We start from the raw sequence: 22,954 nt of genomic DNA on the forward strand, positions 1-22,954 counted from the left end.
CTAAATACGATTAAAATCACTAAGGAATTGGTACTCAGTAAAATAATGGGACTCAAGGCGGATAAATCCCCCGGACCTGATGGCTTACATCCTAGGGTCTTGAGGGAAGTGGCAGTGGGGATTGTGGATGCTTTGGTAATAATTTTCCAAAATTCTCTGGACTCAGCAAAGGTCCCGGCAGATTGGAAAACTGCCAATGTAACACCCTTATTTAAAAAGGGTAGTAGGCAGAAGGCTGGAAATTATAGACCAGTTAGCCTAACATCTGTGGTGGGTAAAATTTTGGAGTCTATTATTAAGGAGACAGTAACGGAACATTCAGATAAACATAATTTAATAGGACAAAGTCAGCATGGCTTTATGAAGGGGAAGTCATGTCTGACAAATTTGCTTGAGTTCTTTGAGGACATAACATACAGGGTGGATAAAGGGGAACCAGTAGTGTATTTAGACTTCCAGAAGGCATTCGACAAGGTGCCACATAAAAGATTATTGCTCAAGATAAAGAATCACTGGATTGGGGGTAATATTCTGGCATGGGTGGAGGATTGGTTATCTAACAGGAAGCAGAGAGTTGGGATAAATGGTTCATTCTCGGACTGGCAACCAATAGCCAGTGGTGTTCCGCAGGGGTCGGTGCTGGGTCCCCAACTCTTTACAATCTATATTAACGATTTGGAGGAGGGGACCAAGTGTAACATATCAAAGTTTGCAGATGATACAAAGATGGGAGGGAAAGTAGAGAGTGAGGAGGACATAAAAAACCTACAAGGGGATATAGACAGGCTGGGTGAGTGGGCGGAGATTTGACAGATGCAATACAATATTGGAAAATGTGAGGTTATGCACTTTGGCAGGAAAAATCAGAGAGTAAGTTATTATCTTAATGGCGAGAAACTGGAAAGTACTGCAGTGCAAAGGGATCTGGGGGTCCTAGTGCAAGAAAATCAAAAAGTTGGTATGCAGGTGCAGCAGGTGATCAAGAAGGCCAACGGAATGTTGGCTTTTATTGCTAGGGGGATAGAATATAAAAACAGGGAGGTATTGCTGCAGTTATATAAGGTATTGGTGAGACCGCACCTGGAATACTGCATACAGTTTTGGTGTCCATACTTAAGAAAAGACATACTTGCTCTCGAGGCAGTACAAAGAAGGTTCACTCGGCTAATCCCGGGGATGAGGGGGTGGACATATGAGGAGAAGTTGAGTAGATTGGGACTCAACTCATTGGAGTTCAGAAGAATGAGAGGCGATCTTATTGAAACATATAAGATTGTGAAGGGGCTTGATCGGGTGGACGCGGTAAGGATGTTCCCAAGGATGGGTGAAACTAGAACGAGGGGGGATAATCTTCGAAGAAGTGGCTGCTCTTTCAAAACTGAGATGAGGAGAAACTTCTTCACTCAGAGGGTAGTAGGTCTGTGGAATTTGCTGCCCCAGGAAGCTGTGGAAGCTACATCATTAAATAAATTTAAAACAGAAATAGACAGTTTCCTAGAAGTAAAGGGAATTAGGGATTACGGGGAGCGGGCAGGAAATTGGACATGAAGCTGAGTTCGGATCGGTCAAGGCCCTGTGGGTGGCGAAGCGGGCCCAGGGGCTGAGTGGCCGGGTCCTGCTCCTACTTCTTGTGTTCTTTAGATTTGAGGTTAGGATCAGATCAGCCATGATCTTATTGAATGGTGGAGCAGGCTCGAGGGGCCGATTGGCCTACTCCTGCTCCTATTTCTTATGTTCTCTTATGTTCTATTCCTTTCTCCCTCATATGATTATCTAGCTTTTCCTTAAATGCATCCATGCTATTTGCCTCAACTACTCCTTGTGGTAGCGCATTCCACATTCTTACCAGTCTTTGGGTAAAAAAGTTTCTCCTTAATTCTCTATTGGATTTATTAGCGACTATTGCATATTTATGACCTCTAGGTTTGGACTCCCCCACAAGTGGAAACATTTTCTCTACATCTACCCTATCAAACCCTTTCATTATCTTAAAGACTTCTATCAGGTCACCCCTCAGCCTTCTCCTTTCTCGAGAACCTGTTCAGCCTTCCCTAATAAGGATATCTTCTCAGTTCTGGCATCATCCTTGTGAATCTTTTTTGCACCCTCTCCAATGCCTCTATTCCTTTCCATAATATGGAGACCAGAACTGTGCACAGTACTCCAAGTGAGGTCTAACTAAGGTTCTGTACAACTTTAGAATAACTTCTCTGTTTTTCAATTCTATCCCTCTAGAAATGAACCCCAGTGCTTGATTTGCCTTTTTTATGGTGTCATTAACCAGCGTCACTACTTTTAGTGATTAATGCATCTGTACCCCTAAATCCCTCTGCTCCGCTATCCCATTTAGACTCTTATTCAAGCAGTATGTAGTGTCCTTATTCTTCCTAACAAAATGCACCACCTCACACTTATTTATATTGAAATTCATTTGCCAATTACACGCCCATTCTGCAAGTTTATTAATGTCCTCTTGCATTTTAACGCATTTTTCCTTTGTATTAACCATACACAACATCAACCGCATTGCCCTCATCAACCCTCTCTGTCACCTCATCAAAAAACTCAATCAAGTTAGTTAAACACGATTTGCCTTTAACAAATCCGTACTGGCTTTCCTTTATTAATCCACACTTGTCCAATTGACTGCTAATTTTGTCCCGGATTATCGTTTCTAAAAGCTTCCCCACCACTGAGGTTAAACTGACTGGCCTGTAGTTGCCGGGTTGATCCTTACACCCTTTCTTGAACAAGAGTGTAACATTTGCAATTCTCCAGTCCTCTGGCACCACTCCCATATCTAAGGAGGATTGGAAGATTATGGTCAGCACCTCTGCAATTTCCACCCTTCCCTCAGCAAGATAGGATACATCCCATCCGGACCGGGTGACTGATCTACTTTAAGTACAGCCAGCCTTTCTAGTACCTCCTCTTTATCAATTTTTAGCCCATACGGAATTACAACTACACCTTCTTTTACTGTAACTTTGGCAGCATCTTCTTCCTTGGTAAAGACAGATACAACCTTAGTACCTCAGCCATGTCCTCTGCCTCCATGCATAGATCTCCTTTTTGCTTCCCGGTTACTGTTTATATGCCTATAGAAGACTTTTGGATTCCCATTTATGTTGGTCACCAGTCTATTCTCATACTCTCTCTTTGCCCCTCTTATTTCCTTTTTAACTTCTCTTCTGTACTTTCTATATTCAGCCTAGTTCTCACTTGTATTATCAACCTGACATCTGTCATACGTCCCCTTTTTCTGTTTCATCTTACTCTCTATCTCTTTCGTCATCCAGGGAGCTCTGGCTTTGGTTGATAAGGCCAGTTAGCTTAACATCTGTCATAGGGAAAATGCTAGAATCGATTATTAAGGAGGTTATAGCAGGGCACTTAGAAAATCTCAATGCAATCAGGCAGAGTCAACACGGTTTTGTGAAAGAGAAATAGTGTTTGACAAATTTATTAGAGTTCTTTGAGGAAGTAACAAGCAACGTGGATAAAGGGGATCCCGTGGATGTGGTGTACTTGGATTTCCAGAAGGCTTTTGACAAGGTGCCACATCAAAGGCTACTACACAAAATAAGAGCTCATGGTGTAGGGGGTAACATATTAGCATGGATAAAGGATTGGTTAGCTAACAGGAATAAGAGAGTAGTCATAAATGGGTCATTTTCAGGTTGGCAAGATGTAACGAGTGGAGTGCCACAGGGATCAGTGCTTGGGCCTCAACTATTTACAATATATATCAATGACTTGGATGAAGGGACTGAATGTATGGTTGCTAAATTTGCTGATGACACAAAGATAGGTAGGAAAGTAAGTTGTGGAGAGGATATAGTCTGCAAAGGAATACAGATAGGTTAAGTGAGTGGGTAAAAATTTGGCAGATGGAGTATAATGTGGGAAAATATGAACTTGTCCACTTTGGCAGAAGGAATAGAAAAGCAGTATATTATTTAAATAGAGTGAGATTGCAGAACTCTGAGATACAGAGGGATCTGGGTGTCCTAGTACATGAATCACAAAAAGTTAGTATGCAGGTACAGCAAGTGATTAGGAAGGCAAATGGAATGTTGTCATTTATTGCGAGGGGAATGGAATATAAAAGTAGAGAAGTTTTGCTACAGTTGTACAGGGCATTGATGAGACCACATCTAGAATACTGTGTGCAGTTTTGGTCTCCTTATTTAAGAAAGGACATAATTGCTTTGGAGGGGATTCAGAGAAGGTTCACTCGACTGATTCCTGGAATGAGGGGGTTATCTTATGAGGAAAGGTTGGACAAGTTGGACCTGTATACGCTGGAGTTTAGAAGAATGAGAGGTGATCTTATTGAAACATATAAGATCCTGAGGGGACTTGAAGGGGTAGATGTTGAGTGGGTGTTTCCCCTTGTGGGAGAGACCAGAACTAGGGGTCACAGTTTAAAAATAAGGGGTCTCCCATTTGAGATGGAGATGAGGAGAATTTTTTTCTCTCAGAGGGTCGTGAGTCTGTGGAACTCCCTTCCCCAGAGAGCGGTGGAGGCAGGGTCATTGAATATTTTTAAGGCTGAGTTAGATAGATTTCTGATTAACGAGGGAGTCAAAGGTTATAGTAGGTAGACGGGAAAGTAGGGTTGAGGTCACAATCAGATCAGCCATGATCTTATCAAATGGCAGAGCAGGCTCGAAGGGCCGAATGGCCTACTCCTGCTCTTAATTCGTATATTCGTCTGTATGTATGGTTGCCCTACCTTTGCCCCTTGTGGGAGTGTATCTAGACTGTACCCGAACCATCCCCTCTTTAAAGGCCGCCCATTGTTCGATTACAGTTTTGCCTGCCAATCTTTGATTCCAATTTACCTGGGTCAGATCCATTCTCAACCCACTGAAATTGGCCCTCCTCCAATTAAGTATTTTTACTCCAGATTGCTCCTTGACCTTTTCCATAACTAATCTAAACCTTACCATGATCACTGTTCCCTAAATGTCCCCCCCCCCCCCCCAACTGACACTTGCTCCACTTGACCCACCTCATTCCCCAGAACCAGATCCAGCAATGCCTCCTTCCTCGTTGGGCCAGAAACATACTGATCAAGAAAGTTCTCCTGAACACACTTCAGAAATTCCTCCCCCTCTTTGCCCTTTATACTATTACTATCCCAGTCTATATTAGGATATAGTTCTCCTTAGAGCCGAGAAGATTCAGAGGAGATCTGATAAAGGTGTACAAAATTACGAAGGGTTTAGATAGAATAAATAAAGAGAAACTGTTCCCATTGGCGGAAGGGTTGCGAACCAGAGGACACAGATTTAAGGTGTTCTCCGCAGCCTTCAACATGTCATCAATGATGACGAACACCTCGCTATGGCCATCCCCACACCTCCACTACTCGCCTTTAAACAGCCACCCAACCTCAAACAGACCATCGTTCGCAGCAAATTACCCAGCCTTCAGGAGAACAGCGTCCACGACACCACACAACCCTGCCACGGTAACCTCTGCAAGACATGCCAGATCATCGACACAGATACCACCATCACACGAGAGGACACCACCCACCAGGTGCACGGTTCATACTCCTGTGACTCGGCCAACGTTGTCTACCTCATACGTTGCAGGAAAGGATGCCCCAGAGCATGGTACATTGGCGAGACCATGCAGACGCTGCGACAACGGATGAACGGACACCGCGCAACAATCGCCAAACAGGAGGGTTCTCTCCCTGTCGGGGAACACTTCAGCAGTCATGGACATTCAGCCACCGACCTTCGGGTAAGCATACTCCAAGGCGGCCTTCGAGACACACGACAACGCAAAATCGTCGAGCAGAAATTGAGGACGGCCTCAACCGGGATCTTGGGTTCATGTCACACTACACGTAACCCCACCAGCGAACAAATGTTATCTGTTTTTAATATAACGGGTCATTGACTGTCTTCCTTCTCTTTCTCTCTCTTTTTTTGGGGGGATTTGTATATTCGGTGGCCTTTTTAGATGACACCTTTCTGTCTGCTCACTGTGATTGCCTTGGCAACGGGCAGTAATCACCAGGCATTGTTCTGTGATTTTAAAATGCGAAGGATTCGAAAATGTCATTTCCACACCGTTCACCTGAGGAAGGAGGAAGCCTCCGAAAGCTTGTGGAATTTAAAATAAATTTGTTGGACTATAACTTGGTGTTGTAAAATTGTTTACAATTGTCAACCCCAGTCCATCACCGGCATCTCCACATCATGATTCTATAAAACTGAGGACCTACTTGAGGAGCAGGAGAGTATTTCTTCAGTTCAGTAATTCTAGTGAAGCTACAAACCCGTTCTTTTACAGAGGATTATGTCTGTAGGTTGAGATACTGCTGTGTATTTGTAATATAAATGAAGGGCAGCAGAGGGAGCGCTGAGTCATACAGAAAGTGGGTATAATCTGGTCTGGAGTGCTGTGTCGTCCATGACTTAGCTGAAAGCTATAAATCTCCTTGGAAAACATATAACTAATGTCCTGGAAATCTAAATACATTTGAAACTAATCCTTAATGAGAATCAATATCCCCTCTCATCTTCCTCCAATGATCCAGCTCTGTGATCACATGGAAGAGGAAACAAGGACTGATCTATTCAGTACAGCTAAATATAGCAGAACTTTCCTACATTACAACAGTGACTACATTTCATTGCCTGTAAAGCGCTTTGGGACATCCTGAGGTCGTGAAAGGTGCTATATAAATGCAAGCTTTTTTTTTCTTTCCTCCCTCCCTACCTCCCTTCCCTCCTTCCCTCCCTCCCTTCCCTCCCTTCTTCCCTTCCTTACCTTCCTCCCTACCTCCCCATCTTCTTTCTTTTCCTTTGTGTAACATAACCACCGTGATTCAAACACAGGCCACTGTTAAAGGAGAGGTAAAAGCACACTTGAAGGCAACGTTAAAGAACAATTCAGCGAGGATTAGTCAACTTCTTTCTGATTTACAGTAGGTTGACTTTTAACTGGCTTAACCACAAAATGGTCGCCGTTGTTTTCTCTCGAGCAATCCCCCCGGTGGGCCGGCGTGCCATTGGCCGGCGATCAATGGAAACCCCTTCGAACACGTGCCCAGGATTCCCACCACGATGTGCCGGTGACGTCACGGATCGGGAATACCCTCCGCGGGGAAATTCCGGGTGAATGTATTGAACTCACGTGGTTCCACGGGCCGACAGAGTTGGTGCAGTAGGCCCTGTATCAAAAACCGGATGAATATGAAGTTGCCTGGGTCGTGATAATGCAGGTGCATCACCAGGCCGGCAAATCCTTGGGGTTGACCCTCTCGATCCAGAAAGCCCTAAAGTGATCAATCAATGGATTAAAATATTTACTTTTTTTTTAACAAGTTAACTATAGTTGAAATCCAAGTGTTAAGATTTCACTTCAAATGAAGACAAAAGAAAGAACTTGTATTTCTACAGCGTCTGTCACAACCTCAGGACATCTCAAAACACTTTACAGCCAATTAAGTACTTTTTGAAGTCAATTTTGCACACAGCAAGGTCCCACAAACAGCAATGTGATGACAACCAGATAATCTGTTCTGGTGATGTTTGTTGAGGGATAAATATTGGCCAGGACACCAGGGAGAACTCCCCTGCCCTTCTTCAAAATAGTGGGATCTTTTACATCATCCTGAGAGGGGCAGACAGAGCCACAGTTTAACATCTCATTGGAAAGAGGACAGTTTAGCACTCCCTCAGTACTGAAGCATCAATCTAGATTTTGTGCTTAAGTCTCAGGAGTGGAACTGTGAACAGCCTTCTGACTGAGAAGCACGTGTGCTACCCATCGAGTCACGGCTGACTGGAAGCAATGAGATACAGGAAATGAAGTACTGGATGAATTGGGCCATTTCGCTCATCTGTCAGCCCTCCACGAATGGATTCTTTTCATGCCTCTTTACCTTAATAAATTGGAACCTTCATTATGGACGGGATCATTGTGGGTAATGTTTAAATTTGCATAAAATCAAGAGGTGCCCCATTGGTTCGAGACCCAGAAACACTGTCGGAGGGGGTGAATAGGTGGGCCTTCCATGGATTGGGGGGGGGGGGGTGGAGGGGCAGGTGGGAACCAAGCCCAATATGAAGACCAGTTAGGGTGAGGGGAGGTGGTCGTGTTCAAATCCAGTCCTGCACCAGCAAAATCGGTGTGCAGTTCCAAGCGCCTGTTGGAATGAGATTATATGGGGAAATATGGACAGAACGAATCGGGGGCCAATGAACATTCTCTGCAGGGGCAGGGGAGGGGAACAGAATCATCGCACACTGGTTTCCGAAGGGATAGAAGCGTCATAGAAATTTACAGCACAGAAGGACGCTGTTCGGCCCATCGTGCTTGAGCCAGCTCTTTGAAAGAGCTATCCAATTAGTCCCAATCCCTTGCCCTTTCCGCATAGCCCTACGTGATTTTTCCTTTTCAAATATTTATTCAATTCCCTTTTGAGAGTTACCATTGAATCTGCTTCCACCGCCCTTTCAGGCAGCGCATTCCAGATCATAACAACTCACTGTGTAAAAATTCTTTCCTCATCTCCCCTCTGGTTCTTTTGCCAATTACCTTAAATCTGTGTCCTTTGGCTACCTCCTGCCGCTGGAAAGAGTTTCACCTTATTTACTCTATCAAAACCCTTCATGTCCATGTGTTGATCTTGGCTTCCCAGAAGCCTGTAGTTCTCCAATGCATATTCCAAGCTCACAAGGGATGGGTACAAAAACTTATGGCAAAATCATGGGGCATCCCCATGTGTTTATCTAACTCCCCCTTAAATGCATCTACGCTAGTCACCTCAAGTACTCCTTGTGGTAGCAAGTTCCACACTCTAACCAGTTTCTGGGTAAAGAAGTTTCTCCTGTATTCCCTGTTGGATTTATTAGTGACTATCTGAACAAGGCTTTTTTTTTAACATAAATCTTAATTCTGCACTGCCACTCAATGGATTTGTAATGGAGTTGCACGTTTATACATAGGCTGACTTTAAAGGCATAAAATATGTTTTCAACACTGGGTTTGGAGCTAACGTTATGTGACAGGTCCTTCAATATGCCAATCACAGCGCTGCCTACAGGCATAACTGATAAATGCAGGTCAATGCTGACTTTTTAATATGGATTTTCCCGTTGACAAAGGCATGAAAGTGGAGTTTTCAATGGTCCAGGAAATTCCTCGGAGCTGCTCCCGCTCCCCCCGACCTAACTTCACCGGAAGTGAAGTAAACGGGGTTTTCCGATGCACTTCCGGCGAAGTAATGACAGCCGAGCGGGAGCAGCTCCAAGGAATTTCCCGACCGATGTATTTTGAGGCAGAAATGTTTTGCAAACCCCTCAGAATTTTGATGACATAATAGTTTTTACAAAACATTGCCCAGCTCACCTCTCTGAGCAGGAACTGCAGAGAGAACAGGAAGTAGAATTTGACAATATCCTGTCTTTTGGGTTGATTGAAGGCCATCATTGAGTATTGTAGGACTGACAGTGCCTGTTGAAAAGATAACCGAATAAAATAATACAGTAAGGGTAACATCGCATCAATGAAACAGCTTTCATTTTAACTTATTGTTCCACCTCTCTCAGTCACCTCTTCTCCAGGCAGCTTCCTCAGCTAGATTTCTCCCTGGCCATTACCAGCGTTGCTTTCAAATATATATTTGTATCAAGGGAGGAAGGATTGAGATAGAGAGAGACCCATCATAATCACCCTCCCTTCCCATGATAGAATTACTTAGAAATCACAACATGGAAATAGGCCTTTTGGCCCAATTAGTCCGTGTTGGAATTTATTCTCCACATGAGCAGTAGTCCGAATACCATGTGCCCGCTCTACTCCCATATCCATTTATCCCCCTTTTTTTCAATCACCTATACAACCAATGTTGAAAAGTTGGCATGATCCCTGTTTCAATTGTTAACTCTGGTAGCGGGTTCCTCAGTCTCACAAACTTCTGTGTAAAAATATTTCTCCTTTCTCCTGCTCTCTGTCCTAAATCTCATAGAATCATGGGATCATAGAATCATAGAAAGATTACAGCATGGAAGGAGGCCATTCGGCCCACCGAGTCCATGCCGGCTCTATGCAAGAGCAATCCAACTAGTCCCACTCCCCAGCCCTATCCCCATAGACCTGCAATTTTTTTTTCCTTTCAAGTACTTATCCAGTTCCATTTTGAAGGCCATGATTGAATCTGCCTCCACCATACCCTCAGGCAGCGCATTCCAGATCCTAGCCACTCGCTGTGTAAAAAAGCTTTTCCTCATGTCACCTTTGGTTCTTTTGCCAATCACCTTAAATCTATATCTTCTGGTTCTTGACCCTTCCGCCAATGGGAACAATTTCTCTCTATCTACTCTGTCCAGACCCTTCATGATTTTGAATACCTCTATCAAATCTCCTAGTAAACGTCTCTGTTCCAAGGAGAACAACCCCAGCTTCTCCAGTCTATCCACGAAACTGAAGTCCCTCATCCCTGGAATCATTCCAGTAAACCTCTCTAAGGCCTTCACATCTTTCCTAAAGTGCGGTGCCCAGAACTGGACACAATACTCCAGTTGTGGCCGAACCCGTGTTTTATAAAGGTTCATCATGACTTCCTTGCTTTTGTACTCTATGCCTCTATTTATAAAGCCCATGATCCCATATGTTTTTTTAACCATTTTCTCAATCTGCCCTGCCACTTTCAACGATTTGTGCACATATACCCCCAGATCTCTCTGTTCCTGTACCCCTTTTAGAGTTGTGCCCTCTAGTTTATATTGCCTCTCCTCATTCTTCCTACCGAAATGTATCACTTTGCATTTTTCTGCATTAAATTTCATCTGCCATGTGTCCGCCCATTCCACCAGCCTGTCTATATCCTCTTGAAGTCTATCACTATCCTCCTCACTATTCACTACCCTTCCAAGTTTTGTGTCATCTGCAAATTTTGAAATTGTGCCCTGTACACCCAAGTCCAAGTCATTAATATATATCAAGAAAAGCAGTGGTCCCAGCACTGACCCCTGGGGATTACCACTGTACACCTCCCTCCAGTCCGAAAAACAACCGTTCACCACTACTCTCTGTTTCCTGTCACTTAACCAATTCTGTATCCATGTTGCTACTGCCCCCTTTATTCAATGTGCCACAATCTTGATGATAAGCCTACCATGCGGCACTTTATCAAACACCCTTTGAAAGTCCATATACACCACATCAACTGCATTGCCCTCATCTACCCCCTCTGTTACCTCATCAAAAAACTCTATCAGGTTAGTTAAACATGACTTGCCTTTAACAAATCTGTGCTGGCTTTCCCTAATCAATCCACACTCGTCCAAGAGACTGTTAACTCTGTCCCGGATTATCATTTCTAAAAGTTTCCTCACCACTGAGGTTAAACTGCATGGCCTATAGTTGCTGGGTTTATCCTTACACCCTTTTTTGAACAAGGGTGTACATTTGCAATTCTCCAGTCCTTTGGCACCACCCCCGTATCTACGGATGTTTGGAAGATTATGGCCAGTACCCTTATTTCCCTCAGCAACCTAGGATGCATCCCAACCGGACTGTGTGACTTATCTACTTTGAGTACAGCTAGCCTTTCTAGTACCTCTTGTTCATCAATTTTTAGCCCATCCAGTATCTCAACTATACCTTCCTTTACTGAGACTCTGGCAGCATCTTCTTCCTTAGTAAAGACAGATGCAAAGTACTCATTTAGTACCTCGGCCATGCCCTCTGCCTCCATGAGTAGATCTCCTTTTTGGTCCCTAATCGGCCCCACCCCTACTCTTACTACCCGTTTACTGTTTACATGCCTGTAGAAGACTTTTGGATTCCCTTTTATGTTGACCGCCAGTCTATTCTCATACTCTCTCTTTGCCTCTCTTATCTTCTTTTTCACTTCCCCTCTGAACTTTCTATATTCTGCCTGGTTCTCACTTGTGTTATCAACCTGACATCTGTCATATACCCCATTTTCCTGCTTCATCTTACTCTCTATCTCTTTTGTCATCCAGGGAGCTCTGGCTTTAGTTGCTCTACCTTTTTGCCTCGTGGGAATGTATCTAGACTGTACCTGAACCATCTCCTCTTTAAAAGCCGCCCACTGTTCAATTACAGATTTGCCTGCCAATCTTTGATTCCAGTTTACCCAGGCCAGATCTGTTCTCATCCCATTGAAATTGGCCCTCCTCTAATTGAGTATTTTTACTTTAGAGTGGTCCATGTCCTTTTCCATAGCTATTCTAAACCTTATGATACTATGATCACTGCTCCCTAAATGCTCCCCCACTGACACTTGCTCCACCTGGCCCGCCTCGTTCCCTTGAACCAAGTCCAGCAATGCCTCCTTCCTTGTTGGGCTGGAAATATACAGGTCAAGAAAGTTCTCCTGAACACATTTCAAAAACTCCTCCCCCTCTTTGCCCTTTATACTATTATTAACCCAGTCTATATTAGGATAGTTGAAGTCCCCAGTTATCATTACTCTATGGCTTTTGCACCACTCTGTAATTTCCCTGCAAATTTGCTCCTCAATATCCTTCCCACTAGTTGATGGCCTATAGGATACACCCAGTAGTGTAATGGCACCTCTTTTATTTCTTAATTCTAACCAAATAGATTCTGTCCTTGACCCCTCCAGGACATCCTTTCTCTCCAGCACTGCAATATTCTCCTTAATCAATACTGCCACCCCCCATCTTTCCTTCCCTATCTTTCCTGAACACCTTGTATCCAGGAATATTTAGTACCCAATCCTGCCCTTTTTTGAGCCAGGTCTCTGTTATCGCCACAACATCATATTCCCATGTGACTATTTGTGCCTGCAGCTCACCAACCTTGTTTACCACGCTCCGTGCGTTTACACACATGCACTGCAAACCTATTTTAGACTTTCTTGTACTCTCTCTTAATCTGATCCCACCTAATACTGTACTATTATTTGCTCTAGTGCTATCTGTCTCTCCCAATCCTTTGTGCACCTTGTTTCTCCTTTCCAATGATACATCCTGGTGCCCAGCCCCCTGCCAAATTAGTTTAAACCCCCCCCCCCACAGCACTAGTGAAACTCCCCGCGAGGACATTGGTCCCAGCTCCATTGAGGTGCAACCCATTCAGCCTGTACAGGTCCCACCTCCCCCAGTACTGGTCCCAATGCCCCAGGAATCTAAAGTCCTCCCTCCTGCACCATCTCTCCAGTCACACATTCATCTGCTCTGTCCTCCTATTTCTATACTCACTAGTGTGTGGCACCGGGAGTAATCCAGAGATTACTACCTTTGCGATCCTGCTTCTTAATCTCTTTCCTAACTCCTTAAAATCTGCCTGCAGGACCTCATCCCTCTTTCTACCTATGTCCTTGGTACCAATATGGACCATGACCTCTGGCTATTCACCCTCCCCCCCAGAATTTTCTGCAGCCGCTCAGCGATATCCTTGACCCTGGCACCAGGGAGGCAACATACCATCCTGGAATCACGTCTGCGGCTGCAGAAACGCTGTCTGCTCCCCTAACTATGGAATCCCCTATCACTATTGCTCTCCAGAACTGAATACTGGTTAGAGAGCGAGATGCACTCAGGGGACTCCTGCACTACCTGCCTGGTCCTCCTTGTCTGTCTGGCGGTCACCCAGTCCCTCTCTGCCTGCATTCTCAGCTGCGGGGTGACCATCTCCTGAAACGTGCAATCCACGTAGCTCTCAGCCTCACGGATACACTGCAGTGACGCCAACTGCTGCATCGGAACATAGGCCAATCAGCCCCTCAAGCCTGTTCCGCCAATTAATTAGATCATGGCTGATCTGTATCTTAACTCCGTCTACCTGCCTTGGTTCCGTATCCCTTAATACCCCTACCTAACAAAAATCTATCAACCTCGGTTTTGAAATTTTCAATTGACTTAGCCTCAACAGCTTTGTGGGGAGGAGAATTCCAAATACCCACTACCCACTACCTGAACAACCAAGCTCTAATTTTAAGGCTATTCCCCTTTGTTCTGGACTCCCCCCACCAGAAGAAATCATTTCTCTCTATCAACCCTATCAACTCCTTTAATAATCTTAAGTACCTCAATTAGGCCACCCCTTAATCTTCTATACTCAAAGGAATACATAGGAACATAGGAACAGGAGTAGGCCATTCAGCCCCTCGTGCCTGCTCCGCCATTTGATAAGATCACGGCTGATCTGTGATCTAACTCCAAATACCTGCCTTTGGCCCATATCCCTTAATACCTTTGGTTGCCAAAAAGCTATCTATCTCACATTTAAATTTAGCAATTGAGCTCGTATCAATTGCCGTTTGCGGAAGAGAGTTCCAAACTTCTACCACCCTTTGTGTGAAGACAAGCCTAGTCTGTGCAACCTGTCCTCATAATTTAACATCGAGCAAAGTACCTTGGCTTTGGCATCGGCCTTGTTATCGGCCTTAACAGCTAAGAACATGAGACGGAGCACAAGGGATATGCTAAGGGGGAACTGGCCCTTCAGCTGAGGTACGTTGGCTTTTATCAGTCTCTTCACTTTCGGAAAAGGCACATCAATGAAAATCACTTTCCCAATATTATCCAAACCTCGACGTCCGGCTCGTCCTGACATCTGAGGGGACAAAAAGTAAAATGCCACGATTATGATTGTGCCCAAGGTTGCGAATTGATGTCAACAGGTTGATAGCAGAGAGTGAGCGCAAAGTCTTGAAACATCCGTCTCCATCTCAAGATTTATACGCTCGCAGGCGTAGAATCGCCACCAATTCCAGCCATAAATTTTGGTGGGTACCCCGGAGAAACGGTGGTTTACGATGATCTTCCGCTGAAGTTAACGACGGGAGATCAGGAAAAACCCCGGTGCAAATTCTACCCCATAGAATCATAGGCCCCGATTTTAAAGGGGGCGGGACGGGGGGGTTTGTGTGGGTAAGTTGTGTGCGGGCCCCTAGGCAGGAGGGGAGTCTGGGGTTCGGTGGGAGGGGGGAGGGGGGGGGGGGGAGGAGACATGGAGGTCCCCGCCTAATCTTAACGGCCGGGGCCTCATTCCCATAACATTCATCGGGGTCCCGCCCGAACCACCACCTGGCCAGCGGGCGGGAGCGGAGAATCGCAGGCCGGTGGCCTCAGCCGGGGTCTCACGGGATCGGTCCCCGGCATTCGGGAAAATGGTAAGAAAAGGAGGGGGGGCGGAGGCGAAAAGGTGATCCGGGGAAGGGAGGAGGACGACCAGGGCAAGGGAGGCCCAAGGCGGCCTCGTGAGGCCCTGCCGGGGCTCCAAGTTGGGCTCAGGCTCCCTCGGCACGGGTGCCCATAGGCCCGTGTTTTAACTCGCCCCTGCTGGGAATGTGTTACCTCACTCTAAACCAGTATCACTACTTTACCACATTACCTGTCTGTAATTGAGGGAATCCAGATACACTGAATCGCAAAGAAACACAACAGTCTTGCACGGCATGTTGATTCCCAAAGCAAGCGTCCCCGTAGCACTGACGGCCTTAATAGAAAAAAGAGAACTGTTTAATCGTTTACTTGTATTCACTGCACTCTAGTCTAAAGCACCCCCTACTCACACCTATGGGCCCCTAAACCTTGTATTAGGAATTTATTGGCTTTCATAGGAAATAAATATACAATGATAACCATCGTAGAAGCATAGAATCTTAGAATGGTTACAACATGGAATGAGGCCGTTGGACCCATTGAGTCTGCGCCAGCTCTCTGCAAGAGCAATCCAGCTAGTCCCACTCTCCCGCCCTGCCCCCGTAGACTTGCAATTTTTTTCCTTTCAAGTACTTATCCAGTTCCATTTTGAAGGCCATGATTGAATCTGCCTCCACCACCCCCTCGGGCAGTGCATTCCAGATCCTAAACACTCGCCGTGTAAAAAAGTTTTTCCTCATGTCACCTTTGGTTCTTTTGCCAATCACCTTAAATCTATGTCCTCTGGTTCTTGACCCTTCCGCCAATGGGAACAGTTTCTCTCTATCTACTCTGTCTAGACCCTTCATGATTTTGAATACCTCGATCAAATCTCCTCGCAACCATCTCTGTTCCAAGGAGAATAACCCCAGCTTCTCCAGTCTATCCACGTGAATGAAGTCTCTCATCCCTAGAATCATTCTAGTAAATCTCTTCTGCACCCTCTCTAAGGCCTTCACATCCTTCCTAAAGTGCGGTGCCCAGAACTGGACACGATACTCCAGTTGTGGCCGAACCAATGTTTTATAAAGGTTCATCGTGACTTCCTTGCTTTTGTACTCTATGCCTCTATTTATAAAGCCCAAGATCCCGTATGGTTTTTTAACCACTTTCTCAACCTGCCCTGCTACCGTCAACGATTTATGCACATATACCCACAGATCCCTCTGTTTCTGTACCCCTTTTAGAATTGTGCCCTCTAGTTTATATTGCCTCTCCTCTTCTTCCTGCTGAAATGTATCACCTCACATTTTTCTGCGTTAAATTTCATCTGCCACGTGTCCGCTCATGCCACCAGCCTGTCTATAGCCTCTTGAAGGTAATTATTATCAATAATTACACATATACAATGATAATCATTATTACCAATAATTACACATATACAATGTGATAACCATTATTACCAATAATTACACATATACTTAGGGTGTCAGGTACCAGTGAATTCACTGCTTCATGGGTTTCGAGCTCAAGGGGATTGGCTGGGCAAACCTTGTCGAATTCTGAACTATCTATTCTAACAGCCCTTTATTTCACTCTGGCTACGTGAGAATCCATAGGTTTCAAAGTATTGCCTCATCCAATTAGCTGGACTTCAGTTTTAACAAGAATAACTCCCCAAGCCTTTCACCTTGACTGAAATGTCAATCAGATCATTCAACTGGAGACAGGTACAGGGGCCCAACACTCTCCTACAGGTCAGTGATCACTTACCTTGCGCAGATGAGTCCTTGGAGGAGTTAATCCCTAGGAGGACAGCTGCTCGGACAAAGAAAGCTTGTAGCTGAATGCTTATCAGCTAAAGGTCTCTGACTGGAATTCCTTTTACTTTCCAACAGAAACTTACTTAACAAGCAAAAGCTAAAAGTTGATATTAAAAATGAACAGTTTCCTTACACTTGGCTCTTGCCAACCTTTCCCTAAGTTTTCTAAGGCTCAGTATGTAAGTCCCTCCATTACAGTGGGAAATGAAAGCTGCAATGTTCTGATTTGAACAATCAGTCAGGCCAGGTGGTAAAAACATAGGAACATACAAAATTGATGGGCGGGGAAAACCCAGCTGGTCCATCGAGCCTGCCCCACACCATGATGGCCGAACCACCATGACTAAACACTTCCCTGCACCCCTCACCCCCCCGCCCAAGCCATGTAATCTTCTGGGAGAGGAAAAAAAAAGAGGAGAAAACACAGGGTCAATAAGGGAAAAAATATCCCGGAAAATTCCTCTCCGGCCCCATCAGGTGATCAAAACCAGTCCAGGAGATCACATGGACCAAGTGTTATCTATAAAGACACTCAGCTTCTATATGATGCGATCTGTGCCCCAGTCAGGAACCAGTCCAGCTCCCTCCTGAAGGTAACACAGAGAGTCCGCACCCACCACACTGGCTGACAATGTATTCCAGAGGCTCACTGCTGTCTGGGAAATGAAGAACTGTCTAAGATCCAGTCCATTCCTACTCTTCCATAGTTTAAACTCGTTCCCTGGTCCTTCCCCAACCTGTTAAACTGGAATAATCGGTTAATAGCCACGCTATCCAGCCCTTCAATCATTTTATTTTAAAACTTAAAGCACTTCAAACACTGAACCATTAAACCGATACTGACCTTGACAAACCCGCACCTGAACAACATCTCCACAGCTTGTCTAACGTGCAAGTTCAGGGAAGCATGGTGGAGGCCAATGCCTCTACGCAGCATCGTACGATAGAAGTCAGGACGGTTTGCTTTGCGCATGCGCAAGAAGATCTTGTCCAGGTACTACAAAAGCAAAAAGATTGGACTGAGTTCTTCAATTTGTCATTTGTTCCCTCATTGACCCATTCACTATCCCACTGTTTAGGTTCCACAATAATGGGGCAACTTGTACTTGCTGATCAGGCACTCACAGCGGACACATTAAGAAGGATGTTGTTGCCCTACACACACACTCTAACTTAGTAGAATGTCAAAGTACATGGGCTGCATATGAGCTTTTAAAGAAGTGTGTGTGTAATGGGGGTGATTCCACAATCACATGTTCCCAGTGGGGACTTTACATTCTTCAGGAACTCAGACAAACACACACACACACACACAAGCACACCAATACACATACACACACAAACACACATGCACATGTACACACATACGCATACACATACAAACACTTACGCGCACACACCGATACAACACACACATACACATACACACACGCATACACACATGAACATATACATACACACAAACACATATATACTCACACACGTACATGCACACTTACACAAGGTACAGAATCCCAGTGGTTTTGGGGTCCCATCTGATTTTCCTTCCCTACTGGCCCCTTGCATTTCATCACCCTCCCCCCCACCCAATGCACCTCAGACCCTGAGGAAATTTAAAAGGTATGGTAGTGTAGTGTTTATGTGACTGGATTATAGAACAGAGAACGGGAGTTTAAATCCCATCATAGCAGTTTCATTTTTAAAAATTCATTCTCGGGATGTGGGCGTCGCTGGCAAGGCCGGCATTTATTGCCCATCCCTAGTTGCCCTTGAGAAGGTGGTGGCGAGCCTTCTTCTTGAACCGCTGCAGCCTGTGTGGTGACGGTTCTCCGATAGTGCGATTAGGTAGGGAGTTCCAGGATTTTGACCCACCGATGATAAAGGAATATGTCCAAGTCGGGATGGTGTGTGACTTGGAGGGGAAGGTGCAGGTGGTGGTGTTCACGTGCACCTGCTGCCCTTGTCCTTCTAGGTGGTGGAGATCGCGGGTTTGGGAGGTGCTGCCGAAGAAGCCTTGGCGAGTTGCTGCAGTGCATCCTGTGGATGGTGCACACTGCAGCCACAGTGCGCCGGTGGTGAAGGGAGTGAATGTTTAGGGTGGTGAATGGGGTGCCAATCAAGCGGGCTGATTTGTCCTGGATGGTGTTGAGTTTCTTGAGTGTTGTTGGAGCTGCACTCATCCAGGCAAGTGGAGAGTATTCCGTCACACTCCTGATTTGTGCCTTGTAGATGGTGGAAAGGCTTTGAGGCGTCAGGCGGTGAGTCACTCGGCGCAGAATACCCAGCCTCTGACCTGCTCTTGTAGCGACAATATTTATATGGCTGGTCCAGTTAAGTTTCTGGTCAATGGCAACCACCAGAATGTTGATGGTGGGGGATTTGGTGATGGTAATACCATTGAATGTCAAGGGGAGGTAGTTAGACTCTCTCTTGTTGGAGATTGTCATTGCCTGGCACTTGTGTGGCATGAATGTTACTTGCCACTTATCAGTCTAAGCTTGGATGTTGGCCAGGTCTTGCTGCTTGCGGGCTCGGACTGCTTCATTATCCGAGGGGATGCGAATGGAGCTGAACACTGAAACCATCAGCAAACAGCCCCACTTCAGACCATTGGTAGGTCATTGATAAAGCAGCGGAAGATGGTTGGGCCTCGGACACTGCCCTGAGGAACTCCTGCAGCAATGTCCTGGGGCTGAGATGATTGGCCTCCAACAACCACAACAATCTTCCCTGAATTTGAATTCAGTTTTAAAAAATCTGGAAATCAAAAGTTGATATCAGTAAAAGTGTCCGTGAAGCTATCGGATTGTCGTAAAAACCCAATCGGTTCACTAATATTCTTTATGGAAGGAAATCTGCCATCCTTACCTGGTCTGGCCTATATGTGAATCCAGTCCCACATCAACATGGTTGACTCTTAACTGCTCTCTGATGAGGCTGATATCTAACAAGTCACTCAGTTGTATCAAACCACTGCAAAGAATAAGGAGGCCCACCACCTTCTCAGGGCAAGGAGGGATGGGCAATAAATGCCGGCCTTGCCAATGACTCCCACATCCCGAGAATGAATTTTTAAAAGTACACACACACACACGCAGAGAGGGGGACTTTACCTCTGAGCCACGAGCGTAGCGATCCAAATTTTGTTTAAATGAGTTCCAAATTGATATCAGGTTAAAATAGCTGTTGTTCTTGCACCTTTATTGCTAAAATAGTTACATGCCATTTATCTTACCTTTCCATCTGCTCTTGAACAATCTGCAAAAGTGCAGTCTGGAGGGAGTTCGCAAAGTTTTTGGTGTTTCTTGTACAACCTTTCATAATCTGTACTATGTTGCTCTAGTTGTTCAGCTTGCTTTCTGGTGGGCTTAGCCCTTTCAAAATAAAAAGAACTCGGTAAACAAACGATTTAAGGCTAGAAATTGCTATCGATGATAATGACAGATGAATACCACCACATGTTTGCACATCGTTGCTCTATATCTGTGGCTCAGTCAATCGCACTCTCACCTCTGAGTCAGAAGGTTGTGGGTTTCAAGCCCCATTCCAAGAGACTTGAGCACATAATCCAGACTGGCACTCCCAGTCACTAGGTGCTATGCTGTTGGAGGTGCCATCTTTCGGATGAGACCTTAAACCAAGGCCCCGTCTGCCCTCTCAGGTAAAAGATCCCATGGCACTATTTCGAAGAAGAGCAGGGGAGTTCTCCCTGGTGTCCTGGTCAATATTTATCCCTCAAACAACATCACTAAAAAAACAGATTATCTGGTCATTTTCTCATTGCTGTTTGTGGGATCTTGCTGTGCGCAAATTGGCTGCCGCGTTTCCTACATTACAGCAGTGGCTACACTTCAAAAGTACTTGATTGGCTGCAAAGCACTTTGGGACGTCCTGAGGTCGTGAAAGGCCGATATAAATGCGAATTCTTTCTGTTTATCTTTATCTCCTGTTTTAACACAGGCATAACGCTGCTTATTTAAATTGGAGTAAAGCCTGCATTAAAAAGAGCAGGGTGAAGGAATGTTGTAGGAATGTGTTATGGTTCCTCCATCATTATCATCAACAGAATTTCTGACCTACAATATTGTGAATAATAGATATTCTCTCAGTACCACAGACCTGTATAAGGAGCGGTCATTCCCAATCCAAGCAGAAGACAACAGGACTTTTGAAAAGTGGTCAACTTAATGAGGTGGTCAGATGATTGACAGGCGAGATTCTACCAAATGTGTCCTGGCCAACATTTATCCCTCAACCAATGTCATTAAAAAAAAACGGTCTGGTCATTATCACATTGCTGTTTGTGGGACCTTGCTGTGCGCATTTTGGCTGCCGCATTTCCTACGTTACAGCAGTGGCTACTTTGATAGTACTTCATTGGCTGTAAAGCTCTTTGGGACGTCCTGAGGTCGTGAAAGGCGCTGTATAAATGGAAGTCTTACTTTCTTTACCAATGTTCGGGGAAGGTAAGGCGAGTTGACATATGGGTCGTAGACCCCCTCGTCAGAGCACAGTGCTGGCAGGGGTCTGAGCCCTTGATGTGAACCCCTCTTTTTCTTTTATTTCCAGGGGGAACAAAATTAAGAAAAATCAAAGTATGTGAACGTGTTGGAGCCCAAATCAGTTTCAGAATATCAAAAAAAGCTGAGGACAAGTGTGGCAGTATACCTCCGGTCTTTGAAAAAGAAAGATCAAACTTGCATTTATATAGCACCTTTCACCATCTCAGGACGTCCCAAAGCACTTTGCAGCCAATTAAGTACTTTAGAAGTGTAGTCACTGTTGTAATGTTGGAAACGCGGCAGCCAATTTGCGCACAGCAAGATCCCACAAACAGCAATGTGAGAATGACCAAATAATCTGTTTTGGTGATGTTGGCTATGGAATAAATAGTGGCCAGGACACCGAGGAGAACTCTCCTGCCCCAGTGGCATCTTTTACATCTTTTTACGTCTCATCCCAAAGTCAGCACCTCTAACAGTACAGCACTCCCTCAGTACTGCACTGGAGCATCAGCCTAGATTTTGTGCTCAAGTCTCTGGAGTGGGACTATGAACCCACAGCCTTACTGATTCAGAGGCGAGAGTGCTGCCAATTGAGCCACAGCTGACACTTGAGATAATATACTCCAACACCATTATACTGCAGCCTAAACTGTGCCCCGTTCTATTCCAACAAAGGCAGAAGCGAAAACCATCTGACTGCTTGTCACGCCTATCTTTGAATTGGAAACGGTAATAAAATACTTACAAAGTATCTTCTTTTTCCATCTGTTTTCTCATCTTTCGTAGCTGTTTTTCCAGCTGCCGTTTGGTTTTTGCGTCACCCGGTTTTCTTTTGCTTTTCAATTTTTTCAGAAGATGTGATAATAGGTCAGCAGCAAAGAATTCAACCTTTTCTATATCGAACCTAAAACAATTGTAAAATCAAATTAGTGTCTGAAATCAATAATAAATTGTGCCAATGAAGGCGAGGGATGCTGGAGCTGAAGAATGGAACAATTTCCATTTTGGGTAAAATGAAAGAAAGAACCAACTTGTATTTATATATCGCCTTTTACGACCTCAGGACATCCCAAAGGGCTTCACAGCCAATGAAGTACTTTTGAAGTATAGTCATTGCTGTAATGTAGGAAACATGGCAGCCAATTTGTGCACAGCAAGCTCCCACAAACAGCAATGACATAATGACCAGGCGATCTGTTACTAAGTGATGTTGGTTGAGGGATAAATATTGGCCGGGACACCGGGGAGAGAACTCTCCTTCAAAATAGTGCCGTTGGGATCTTTAACATCCACCTGAGAGGGCAGACTGGGCCTCAATTTAACGAAGAATCCGAAAGGTGGCATCTCCGACAGTGCAGCACTCCCTCAGTACTGCACTAGGAGTGCCAGCCTGGACTTTTTGCTCAAGTCTTGTGGAGTTGGACTTAAACCCACAACCTTCTGACTCAGAGGCGAGGGCGCTGCTCACTGAGCCAAGGCTGTCACCACTTCCGCCGTTGTTTCGGAGTTTCCG

The 22,954-nt window shown here is 45.1% G+C and overlaps 1 protein-coding gene across 3 annotated transcripts in view; it reads right to left on the reverse strand.

Annotated features, from left to right (window-relative positions):
• Positions 1 to 22,954, reverse strand: part of LOC137320726 (probable ATP-dependent RNA helicase DDX60) — a 270,394-nt gene that overhangs the window by 69,801 nt on the left and 177,639 nt on the right. For 2 of the 3 annotated variants that reach the window (XM_067982445.1, XM_067982446.1), the window contains exons 25-31: positions 22,187 to 22,345; positions 20,172 to 20,310; positions 17,781 to 17,933; positions 15,364 to 15,468; positions 14,383 to 14,583; positions 9,382 to 9,486; positions 7,162 to 7,303 (exon numbers count right to left, since the gene is read on the reverse strand). In XM_067982445.1, the coding sequence (XP_067838546.1) occupies positions 7,162 to 7,303; positions 9,382 to 9,486; positions 14,383 to 14,583; positions 15,364 to 15,468; positions 17,781 to 17,933; positions 20,172 to 20,310; positions 22,187 to 22,345 (1,004 nt within the window). The remainder of the gene's footprint in view (positions 1 to 7,161; positions 7,304 to 9,381; positions 9,487 to 14,382; positions 14,584 to 15,363; positions 15,469 to 17,780; positions 17,934 to 20,171; positions 20,311 to 22,186; positions 22,346 to 22,954) is intronic. The other variant, XM_067982447.1, reaches the window with a different exon arrangement.

The sequence above is a fragment of the Heptranchias perlo genome, chromosome 4 (genome assembly GCF_035084215.1).
Source record: "Heptranchias perlo isolate sHepPer1 chromosome 4, sHepPer1.hap1, whole genome shotgun sequence".
Classification (NCBI taxonomy): domain Eukaryota; kingdom Metazoa; phylum Chordata; class Chondrichthyes; order Hexanchiformes; family Hexanchidae; genus Heptranchias; species Heptranchias perlo.